Source organism: Pleurodeles waltl, chromosome 12 (genome assembly GCF_031143425.1).
Source record: "Pleurodeles waltl isolate 20211129_DDA chromosome 12, aPleWal1.hap1.20221129, whole genome shotgun sequence".
Classification (NCBI taxonomy): domain Eukaryota; kingdom Metazoa; phylum Chordata; class Amphibia; order Caudata; family Salamandridae; genus Pleurodeles; species Pleurodeles waltl.
Window position 1 is genome coordinate 681,900,826 of NC_090451.1, and position 12,244 is coordinate 681,913,069.

At 46.2% G+C, this 12,244-nt stretch overlaps 1 protein-coding gene across 10 annotated transcripts in view; it reads right to left on the reverse strand.

The window, feature by feature from the left end:
- Positions 1 to 12,244, reverse strand: part of CHD3 (chromodomain helicase DNA binding protein 3) — a 1,503,198-nt gene that overhangs the window by 1,316,363 nt on the left and 174,591 nt on the right. For all 10 annotated transcript variants that reach the window (XM_069218663.1, XM_069218665.1, XM_069218664.1 and 7 more), the window contains exon 5: positions 9,830 to 10,053. In XM_069218663.1, coding sequence (XP_069074764.1) covers positions 9,830 to 10,053 — 224 coding nt within the window. The remainder of the gene's footprint in view (positions 1 to 9,829; positions 10,054 to 12,244) is intronic.

Genomic DNA, 12,244 nt, shown 5'->3' on the forward strand with positions numbered 1-12,244 from the left:
AAGTGATCCGACTTGATGAAGAGATTCAGCGTTCTGAGGTCTAATATGGATCTTAACGTTTTGTCTTTCTTAGGAAATATAGTGAGTAGACACCTGTTCCTTTCTGATGGTTGGGTACTAACTTGATTGCTTGTTTTTGTAACAATGCTTGACTTCTAGTTGTAACAGGTTTAAGCGTTGTTTGGACATATTGTGTGCCCTTGGGGGAACATCTGGCGGGAAATTTATGAATTCCATGCAATAACCATGTTGTATAATGGCTAGGACCCATGCGTCCGTAGTTATGTGTGTCCCGTTTTGGTAGTATGCAGTAAGTCTTCTCCCCACTGGTGTTAAGTGTTGGGGGTTTGTGACATTGAAGTCACTGGTTTGATTTGTCTTAGGTGTTTAGAATTTTCCCCTTGTTTTGGGGAATTGTCCACCCCTATACGAGCCTCGAAACCCTCCTCTCTGGTATTGTCCCTGATAGGTGGGTCTGGTTTGCGAGGTGGAAGGCTCTGGTGTTTGTATACGAAACCCCCCTCTAAATTGTGGCTTTCTAAATGTACCTCTGCTTTGTGGGGAGTAGAGTGCACCCATGGCTTTGGCCGTGTCTGTGTCCTTCAATTGTTCTTGGTTAAAAGGCATGTTTAACACAGCTTGTTGGATTTCTGGCTTGAATCCTGAGTTTCGTAACCATGCATGCCTGTGTATGGTTCCCGCCGTGTTGACTGTTCGTGCTGCTGTGTCTGCCGAGTCTAATGCGGACCTTATTTGGTTGTTGGATATTGCTTGTCCTTCTTCAACAACCTGTTGGGCACGTTTCTGGTGTTCTTTGGGCAAGTGCTGTATAATATGTTGCATCTTGTCCCAGTGTGCCCTGTCGTAGCGAGCCAGTAGTGCTTGCGAGTTTGCGATCTGCCATTGATTGGCTGCCTGTGCTGCCACTCGTTTGCCTGCTGCATCAAACTTCCTACTCTCTTTGTCAGGCGGTGGAGCGTCTCCTGATGATTGAGAATTTGCCCTCTTTCTTGCTGCTCCTACAACCACAGAGTCTGGTGTAAGTTGCTGTGTTATAAACACAGGATCCGTTGGCGGAGGCTTGTATTTTTTCTCCACCCTAGGCGTGATAGCCCTTCCTTTCACTGGCTCCTGGAATACCTGTTTTGCGTGCTTGAGCATGCCCGGGAGCATTGGCAGACTTTGGTAGGAAGTGTGGGTGGATGCCAAGGTGTTGAACAGGAAATCATCCTCTATTGGCTCTGAATGCATTGCTACATTGTGGAACGTAGCAGCGTGTGGTAGGCTACTTTAGGTACAGAAGACTCAACTACGATGATACGGTAAGTTGGGTTTATTTATGTTCGTTTTTTAGGCCATTGGGTGTGAGGAACAACAAAAAAATAATAAAAAAAATATTAAATGGGAATGAGTTCACTAAAGTACGGATTGTTGGCGCCTTCTCCATCCTGTTTTCAGCTGTCTCTTCTTTTCTTGTCTGTTTTTTTTTAGGTATGGTGGTTGACCGCGCGTCTTGCCCCGAGGATACCGGAAAAGGAAAAAGAAATAGTAGGACAGGTAAGTCAACTGGGTTTCTCTGAGGTTCTGGTGTTAGTTACATGCAAGGGGAAAAGTATACCAGGTTATGGGGAAAAATGAAGGCTGGGAGTGTCCAATGGTGCAGGGTTTGGGTCACACGTGCAATTTCTTAAGTGGTACTCTCTCTTCTCTGTGTCATAGACCCTGTGCTGATATAGTGCACCCCGTGCCCTTTCCCTCGCTCCCCTCCCTGGCCTTCTCCCTGTTTCCCCTCCCTGTTTCCCTGTTTTATGCTGTATTTTCAGAAGTCCTATAAAGGACCATACCTTGTGAAGCCACGACCCTCCAGGGTCGTGGCTGGGCTCCTCAGCGTTGGTTCGGGTGTTCTTTGGGTCCGTTCCAGCGCTCTTCTCTGCTTCGGTATTCCGCTCCTCTTTTGGGTCCCGCGATCGTCCTTCTGTGGTCGGCGTCTCCTCCTTCTTCTTCTTCGTGTCTTCTTGTTCCCGGCATTCCGCCTCTCCTGGAGAGTCCGTCGTTTCTTTTCTAGGTCGGACCCGGAAGTCCGGGTCCGATGCATCTTCCAGCGTTCCCATGTCGCCATGGAAACGCGCTCGTCGCTTCAGGAGGAGGGGCAATGGCTGCCAGCTCCGTGCAGTGAGAGGCGCGGTCGAAGAGACCCGTCTACACTCCCCATCCCAAAAGCGGGACTGGTAGAGGACCGAAGAGGTAGGGAAGCGAGACAGAAAATCCGCCGGACCCTGCTGTGAACCCGGGACGTGGCGGACCTGAAATGAAAAAGGTTGGAGCTCAAGGAACCAGCGAAGGATACGAGCGTTCGTGTCTTTGTGAGAGGCGAGCCACGTAAGAGGAGCATGGTCCGTAAATAGAACGAAAGGCCTGCCCAAAAGGTAATATTGCAAGTTTTCCACAGCCCACTTAATGGCGAGGCACTCCTTTGCAATAGCAGGGTAGTGACACTCGCGAGGGAGGAGTTTCCTGCTAATAAAAACAACTGGGTGGACATGACCCTCCCGATCAGGCTAGGCAAGGACTGCACCGAGCCCAACATTAGAGGCGTCAGTATAGAGATGGAAAGGGGCGGAAAAATCTGGACACTGGAGAACGGGTGTGGTGGTAAGGATCTGTTTTAAGGTTTCAAAACTGGACATTTGAGAGACAGACAATGGGGCCAATTTCGAAGGACGATGCTTTTGTAGGAGGTCGGTAAGGGGGGCCGCAATGGTGGAGTACTGTGGGATAAACCTACGATAGTATCCTACGAAGCCTAAAAAGGATCGTAGGTCTTTCTTAGTCTTTGGCGTAGGTACTCGTGCAATAGCCTCAATTTTGCTTTGTTGGGGTTTCAGAGTTCCGTTACCGATTAAATACCCAAGGTAGGATATCTGGGTATTTCCCAGGGTACATTTTTTTGGATTCGCCGTGAGCCCTGCGTTAGTCAGGGCTCTAAACACCTCATTTAGATGGTATAAATGATCTTCCCAAGAATTACTATAGATCACTATGTCATCTAGGTAGGCAGCCGCAAAGTCATGAAACGGTTTCAATAATCGGTCCATGAGTCGTTGGAAAGTGGCTGGGGCACCATGGAGCCCAAAAGGAAGGACGGAAAAGTGGTATAGGCCTGATGGAGTTGCAAACGCGGTCTTTTCTTTGTCTTGGGCTAAGAGGGGAATTTGCCAGTACCCTTTTGTGAGATCGAGGGTAGACAGATATTTGGCTTTACCTAGTCTTTCTAATACATCGTCCACCCGAGGGATAGGATACGTGTCAAACAGTGATATGTCATTTAGTTTGCGAAAATCGATGCAGAAGCGCACAGAACCATCGGGTTTTGGGACAAGAACTACTGGGGAACACCAAGGACTCACCGAGGGTTCGATTACTTCCAGCGCCAGCATTTTCTTTATTTCTTCATCAAAGAGGTGTTTCCGGGCTTCCGGAATTCTATAAGGACGGAGTCTCACGATTTTTCCCTCTGGGGTTTTGATTTGATGGTGTATTAAGGACGTCCTACCAGGGGTCTCAGAAAAGAATACTGAGTGGTTCTGTATGAGGGTGGACAGTTGTGATTTTTCCCTGTTTGGAAGCGATTTGTTTATCTCGGGAGTTGCTTCCTCTTTTATTTGTGTTGTGGGGAATAGCTCTAATCCCAGTGTCGTGGATGGTGTAACGAGAAACCCGGTAGCAATGGGATCACTGTTAACGTCTGGCTGTTCCCATTTCTCTAACAGATAGACATGGTAAATCTGGGTTTTCCTGGGATGTTGATTTACCTCAATAAGATAGGTGACGGGGTTAACGTCTTTTATTACTTTATATGGACCCTGCCATCTCGCTAACAGTTTGTTTTCAGAGGTTGGCCGCATTATAAGAACCTGGTCCTCTGGGTGGAAGGACCGTCATTTGGTTCCTTGGTCATAATAGGCTTTCTGGTTGGTTTGGGCTGTTTCTAGATTACTTCGTACATCTTCCCATATGGACTGTAACTGGGTCTTCAATTGGTTGACATAGTCTAACAGGGGTTTCCCTTCCTCCGCTTCTTCTTCCCAGGTTTCCACAGCCATGTCCAGGAGATTACGTGGTTGTCTCCCGAAAACTAATTCAAATGGACTATGGGGGTTATTCTAACTTTGGAGGAGGTGTTAATCCGTCCCAAAAGTGACGGAAAAGTGACGGATTTACCACCAGCCGTATTACGAGTCCATTATATCCTATGGAACTCGTAATACGGCTGGTGGTATATCTGTCACTTTACCGTCACTTTTGGGACGGATTAACACTCCTCCAAAGTTAGAATAACCCCCTATGTCCTGTGGAGGATTGTTCATGCACCCGGATGGCGTAAAGGACCAGTGATAATTTCTGGTCCCAATCCTTTCCGGAGTCATTCACTAATTTTCGCAATAGGGTTTTAATGGTACGGTTATACCACTCCACCAAACCATCTGTTTGGGGGTGATACACAGAAGTCTTTATCTGACTAATCCCTAATAATTTGCATATTTGTTTCATAAGGCCCGACATGAAAGGGGTGCCTTGATCGGTGAGAAGCTCCTGTGGAAAACCTGTTCTGGAAAAAAACGTTATCATGGCCTGAGCTACTGTTTTGGTAGTCATACTAGACAGAGGAATAGCTTCTGGGTATCTTGTGGCGTAGTCCACGAGTACCAAGATGTAGGTGTGACCTCGGGAGGAGGGTATAAGAGGACCGATGAGGTCCATGCCCATGCGGCTAAATGGAACATCTATAATAGGTAGAGGTTGTAATGGGGCTCTCCTAGGAACTCCAGATTCTGTCAGTTGACATCTCGGGCACTGCATACAATAACGTCTCAGTTGTGCATAAATCCCTGGCCAATAGAATTTGCGTAAGAGGTACTCTTCTGTCTTGTCCCGGCCATAATGACCACCCCCTGGCTGGTTATGAGCCAGAAACAGGACCTGTTGACGATAGGAATCTGGCACCACCAATTGCCTTTTTTCCCCCTTTGTAGTGTTAGTGACTCTATATAGAAGGTTTTTTTGAACTAGGAAGTAAGGACCCACCTCTGTAGATGGTTCTGTTTTGGCTATTCTCCAGGCCTGGCTGAGTGTTGGGTCCTGTCGCTGGCTATCCCTGAAGGAAAGAGTAGCGTCCCGGACTTCGGCTATAACTTTACTAGAGTTGTGTTCACACTGTGATTCTTGATATTTTAGTTTTCCTTGTCTTTTCTCTTTTCGTGTTAGTTTAATGCGAGCGGGAGGGCCCTCAATAACACTCGTAGCGAAGGGAGCCTCAGCCCACCAGTCTGGGTTTTTTCGGGGTACTTTTGTCTTCTCTAACAATTGAGAAAACCGGATGTAATCAGTTCCGATAATACAATCTTCTATCAACTTGTCCATGATTCCTACTGGAAGGAAATCGAAGTAATCGCCCCACTCTATCCTGACCACACCTAGAGGATACTGTCTCTTGTCTCCATGTATACAACAAATAGTGACGCTCTGTTGTGAAGCCTGTTCTGAGGTTTTCACCAGATCCTTCCTTATCACGGACTGGCTACAGCCTGAGTCCACCAAGGCTTCAGTGGGTTGCCCATTGATCTGTATAACCTGTCTGAACTTTTAATGGACCCCGCCTGTGCATAGTACTCTGCGCCGGGTAACCCCGATTTCCATGGGTTCAACTCCTTCATGTTTCCTGGGACACATTCTCGCGATATGACCCCATTCCCCACAACTGAAACATTGGGGCTGCTGTAAGTGGCTACCCTCCCCCTGTTTCTGTGTCATTGTTTCTTCTATACCATGCCTAGGTGTATATTTAAGTGGAGCCATGGGTGGTTTCATAGCGGGTCTGGGAGTTAGTGATTTCACATCTGTAGATCGGTGATAGGCACAAGCTAAGTCTATGGCTACCTCTGTGTCGATCTTGGGGTGTTGCCTAATCCAATTCCTGGTGCTGTTTGGGAGTGAGTCCAGGTATTGTTCGAGAATAATTGTTTTTATTATGTCTTCTCTACTCGTTCCCAGAGGACCCAACCATTTTAATCCTAGATCTTTCACTCTAAAATAGAAAGTTCGGGGATCTTCACTCTGCCCCCACTTCACTTTCCTGAATTTCATTCGGTAGTATTCCGCATCATGTCCCACCCGTTCTAAGATGCTATGCTTGATATCTTTGTAGGGTGTGTTACCTCCGGGGTTAGCAGCCTGGTAGGCAGACTGCAGGAATCCTGTTAGTAGTGGTGCAATATACTGTCCCCACCGTTCTTCCGGCCATTGTGCCGAAGAGGCTACCCGCTCGAAGTTAGTAAAGAAGGAGTCGGGGTCTTCTCCTTCCTGAAATTTCTGTAAAACCGAGCTCGGGACATTGGGATGGACCTTACTTGCTGCTATGGTGTCTGTTAGTTTTTGGAGTGCAGTCTCATGAACGAGCTGGTTATTCGCCATTATTGTGGCTTGACTCTTTAAAGCCGTTTGCAAGGCCTCTCTATCCTCTTTCGCCTCTCTTTGCTGGGCTTCCCAGACCAACTGGAGATGTCGCTACCCCTCCGCCAGCTGCTTTATCATGTCCTCTATTGTTGGTTTCTCCTCCATTTCCGTTTCTCTCAGTAGCCTTGTAGGACAAAAAGATCCCACTTCTGACACCACTGTGGTAGGCTACTCTAGGTACAGAAGACGCAACTACAATGATACGGTAAGTTGGGTTTATTTATGTTAGTTTTTTAGGCCGTTGGGTGTGAGGAACAACAAAAAAATAATAAAAAAAATATTAAATGGGAATGAGTTCACTAAAGTACGGATTGTTGGCGCCTTCTCCGTCCTGTTTTCAGCTGTCTCTTCTTTTCTTGTCTGTTTCTTTTTAGGTATGGTGGTTGACCGTGCGTCTTGCCCCGAGGATACCGGAAAAGGAAAAAGAAATAGTAGGACAGTTAAGTCAACTGGGTTTCTCTGGGGTTCTGGTGTTAGTTACATGCAAGGGGAAAAGTATACCGGGTTATGGGAAAAATTAAGGCTGGGAGTGTCCAATGGTGCAGGGTTTGGGTCACATGTGCAATTTCTTAAGTGGTACTCTCTCTTCTCTGTGTCATAGACCCTGTGCTGATATAGTGCACCCTGTGCCCTTTCCCTCGCTCCCCTTCCTGGCCTTCTCTCTGTTCCCGGTTTCTTCTCCTTGTTTCCCTGTTTTATGCTGTATTTTCGGAAGTCCTATAAAGGACCGTACCTTGTGAAGCCACGACCCTCCAGGGTCGTGGCTGGGCTCCTCAGCGTTGGTTCGGGTGTTCTTTGGGTCCGTTCCAGTGCTCTTCTCGGCTTCGGTATTCCGCTCCTCTTCTGTGGTCGGCGTCTCTTCCTTCTTCTTCTCCGCGTCTTCTCGTTCCCGGCATTCCGCCTCTCCTGGAGAGTCCGTCATATCTTTACTAGGTCGGACCCGGAAGTCCGGATCCGATGCATCTTCCAGCGTTCCCATGTCGCCATGGGAACGCACTCGTCGCTTCGGGAGGAGGGGCAATGGCTACCAGCTCCGTGCAGTGAGAGAAGCGGTCGAAGAGACCCGTCTACACTGCCCTTGATAGTACCTGTGTATATGCAGTACTGTCCTCTGGAGGTGACGGCCTTGTTGGGTAACAATCTGGGCTGTTGTCTGATACTGGAGCATCATATAAGTCCCATGCATCCTGATCATCCTGTGTCATCCCTATATGCGTAGGTGACTGCATTGGAGGTGTTGTTACCCGGGACAGCTGTGGTGAGTGTAGTGGGGAAGGATGTGGCGAAAACCTCGGTGGTGGGGTTTTATCTCTGGCCACTTTCGCCTTTGGCTGCATTTCTGACTCTTGAAATGCCAGCTTTCTTTCCGTTTTGATTGGAGGAAGAGTTTGTATTTTTCCAGTCTCTTTCTGGATATGCAACCTCCTTTGCGTATGGTCTGGTTCCCCCATACTTATTTCCTGCTGAAATCTGTGCTTTTGCATTTGGCTGGAAAGTCCTTGCTCTTCTGTATAAGAGATTCTTTTCGGCTCCGGAGGTGCTTTTTTCGGTACCGAATCTTCAGAGAAAGTCTTTTTCGGTTCCGACATAACCTTTCTCACCTTGGGTGAGTCGAACTCTCGGTGCCGAGATCGTTCGGTGCCTGAATCTCGACCGGAGTCGGATGTCTTCGGCAATTCTTTGGCCTTTTTCGGTGCCGATGTTTGGTCACCTTCTTTTCGATGGGTTAAGCCATGGCCTGCTGGCGGTGGCATCCCCTTGGCCTTTACGATCTTTGTGTGAGTTTTGTACGGGGCAGTTTTACTCACTGTTTTCTGCACCGTTGTGGGTCGTTCGCTTTCGGATTCGTTAGAGTCCGTCCCCTGGATGGAAATTCTTTCCTCCTCTTCGACGTCGAGTTGTTCTCTCGGTGTCGACCCCATTTGAAGTCTTCTCGCTCTTTGATCACGTTGGGTCTTTTTTGATCGAAATGCCCGACAGGCCTCACAAGTATCCTCCCTGTGTTCTGGTGATAAACACAGATTACAGACCAAGTGTTGGTCTGTATACAGATACTTCGAGTGGCACTTCGGACAGAAGCGGAAGGGGGTCCGGTCCATTAGTTTTGTCGATGGATGCGGTCGGGCCAACCAGACCCCGCTGAAGAGCGGAAGCCCCGAAGGGCCGCCGGAGCGCTTCTACTGTCGGTGTCGATAAGCTAACACTAATCCGGTACCGAGCGCAAACAATATCGTCGAATTTTAGATATTTAGCTAACTTTCCCGATTCGAAATACGGAGCAAAGAGGAACACGTCTGAACCCGATGGCGGAAAGAAAACAATCTAAGATTGAGTCGACGCCCATGCGCAATGGAGCCGAAAGGGAGGAGTCCCTCGGTCTTGTGACTTGAAAAGACTTCTTCGAAGAAAAACAACTTGTAACACTCCGAGCCCAACACTAGATGGCAGGATAATGCACAGCATGTGTATCTGCAGCTACAGATGCCACCGAACATATATAGATATGTTTTTTAAAGAAATAATCTGATATAACGAATTCCACATGAAGTGCTACCAAAAGGAAATAATTGCAGCTGATCTTAGGGCCAGTTTTATGATTTGCAAACATTTCCACCTTTAAAACAAGTATCCAGCATACTTCCAACTTGCTGCCCTAAAAACACTTTTACGTACTTATGGTAAAGAGGTAAGACAGAGTCAGATAGGAAGAAGGAACTCTACAGAGTTAAGGTGAGAGAGTGGTCATTTAAGAAGTCAGCTACTTCCCGAAACTAATATTATACTTTATAATTGTAGTTGCTGGAAAGATTCACTTCTTTTGAACGAATCCCCTTGCAAGGATCTCTAGTGAGAATATGTTTTGTTCTCCAGTAAGTCATAATAGAGCAAAGGGTGGGTTGAAGGAATGGTTGTTACATTGTTTTTCTGAGACCAACAGAATAATGTAAACCGAAAATGCCACTTTCAGGAGGGGGAGAAGCAAAGAGATAGAGAAGCAGCCTAAAACAGGTAACATATAAGGATAGGCCGTCCCTTCACATGATTATGAGGCAGATATTTAGCACTGGAGGTGATCACTGGGTGGCAGGTGAGGATGATGTGCTACATGGGGATGTTCAAGCTCCATGCCTTTGCAAGATCTTGGATGCCATCTTTTGCAAAGTTATGCAGGCATTCCAACCAGTTGGCAAGTAAGGAAAGAAGAACAGAGTAGTATTTCAGTCACTAGCAATCAACCACAGCTAAAGCAACCGTAGAGACATCATATAAGGCATCAAGTCTGCTATTACTTGGTACCACAGGTGCCAAAACTCACCTTTCCCTTCTTTGGTTTTGGCTTTGCGGATGGGAGCCGGCTGAGACTCTGCTGCGATGGTGATTGATGCCACTGTGGCCTCAACCTGTTCAGCTACAGCTGCTGCGACTGCAGCCGCAGAGCCTTTCAAAGGATTGTTGGCACTGAACTCTCTCCACTTGGCACCCAGGATGGTCATCATTTTGGACATCGGGATTTTGGGGTTCTTTTTGGCAATCAGCGGCCTGTTGGCATAAAATAGACATGTGATTAATACATACACCATACCCATAACAATGAGTCACTTTCAGTCAGTATGCTCTGAAGTTTAAACAATGCAAATAAAATACAATTAAAGCAATACAGGCAAAAATACATACTAGAATTAGAATGAAAATAAAGCGTCTGTAGAGACCAAACAAAACCATTAAATCCCTCATTCAGTTTACCTTGTTGTTCCCACTTGCAGCCGGGAACGAAACAGAAACCGTTTCAACCTTTGTTTCTGACCCTTTTGGTTCTTGCTCAAAGACGTGTTCAGGGCAAGTAGCATACCTCCTCTATTAGCGACCAAAATCTAATTGCTTGTAGGAAATATTGTTGGAGGCAAAGTTTTGAACCTCAGAGTTTAGCCACTGCTCACAAAGTATTATACCCATTATTGTTTACTATTTTTTTTTACTGCTGTAAGTAATTGAAAGTACTCTCCTATTAGAGTGGGCAACAGTGAAGTTGACGTAAAAAAGGTCATTTCCTCAATATTTCTGAGGTCTTCCATGCTGAAGCTCATAGTTACTGGGTCCTTTGAACAAGTATGAACGTTTCTTCTGGTGGAACTGCAATCTGTGTTGTAGCTCATGTTGAAATGCCTACTACTGGCACAGTTGATAAAAAAAGTGACCTCAATACTGTTATTCAGCAGGGTAGCTCTATGAGGAATATTATTTCTTCTTCTCAAGAATCACTGCTTTAAAGGTGGCAGTTTCTATCGCCACTGTGTCCATCTCATCATCCATGAGAGAAAAGTTGTGATTGTGTGTTTATCATTTGGCTTTATCCCTTATGTGTGAAGGAGTGTGAAGCATGGTGAGCAATGCCTGGAGACACCATGATATTATCTGTAAGCAGATAGCTGTTTGAAACAAGCATGTCCTTGTTGACCACCTTCAATAACTCTTCCCCCATGTTTCTAGTGAAGTCTTAAAACAATCTCTGCAATATTTCCCACAAAAAACAGTCACAACTTCCTAATAAAGCTGCAGTACTCAATACTTCAATTTTAGTGGCTAAAACACCACAGATTTTCCAGTCTACATTCTCAATGCAGGTTCTGCATGTGGCTCGCCTTGAGTATGCAGTCATTTATGTGTCAAGGACAGGGTACAGATAATTTCCCTGACTGCTTTTACCCATGCAGCACTTTCAACTATACTGAAAGGCCCAGTTAGAGAAAAGGCAGGAGAGGAAGGAATGGAAGTACAGGGGAAATCCCTGCAGAAAAAATCAGAAGCAACAGTGGCATACAAGCATAGAAAACACCCTGTTAAAGCTAAAAAAGAGGAGAGGCAGGGAAAAAGAATACAGAGTTTTGTTAGGGCCAATTTCAGTCTTGCCTTTCATATCCAAATTGCAGCCCATAACCAAGGCTGCACAGCCTGCTTCAACTCCACCTCCAAGAGTCTGCCATAAGTCCTTATCCATAGAGGTGAAGGAAAAAGTAGAAAGCAGAAACCTGTGCAAACAGAAAATACATATTGGGGAAGTCACTGCTGTATTGTGTGCAGCAATAAACCTGCCACAGTATACTTAACTGGAATCCTTGCTTTAGCATGGTTGTATTTTAGAAGCAGCTGTCACTCTCTGGATACGCCCAGGCCTCTCCCTAGGAATAAGCATGGCTACCAGACCAGACATTGTCGGTCCTGAATTTTTCAAACACAGATCAGATTTTAGGAGTGTTAGACTAATTACTTCAATGGAGGCAAAACAAGACAACAATAGCCATAATACCTTAGGCTAATGCCCAAATGTCAAAATCTGGAAAAGAGTCAGTAATGATACAGGTGGTCACAATTTTTATGAGGAGATCTATTTTTACGCTTTCCTTTGTGGTTTTCTTATGGGAGGTGTAGCTTTTCTCTTTCGCAGCATCTCCATGGTGTAGGCCCTGAACCAATCTGTTCTACTGTTAGCACCCTCTTGAGTTTCTAGCTCACATGCTGTGGTCTACTCACTGAAGGCAAATCCATTGACACTGAGCATCTTGAAGACAAGAGGAAGACAGTGTCTCCCCCAATGCTGAATGAATACTTCAACGTCTCTGATTGAGGTGAGCACTCTTTTAGTTTCAGTTTTCTCAGCGCTTGTTGGGAATAGCACAAAAAAATTCAATTGATGTTCCTTCTACCTTTTTAGGTTCTCTCTAATGAAGAGTCC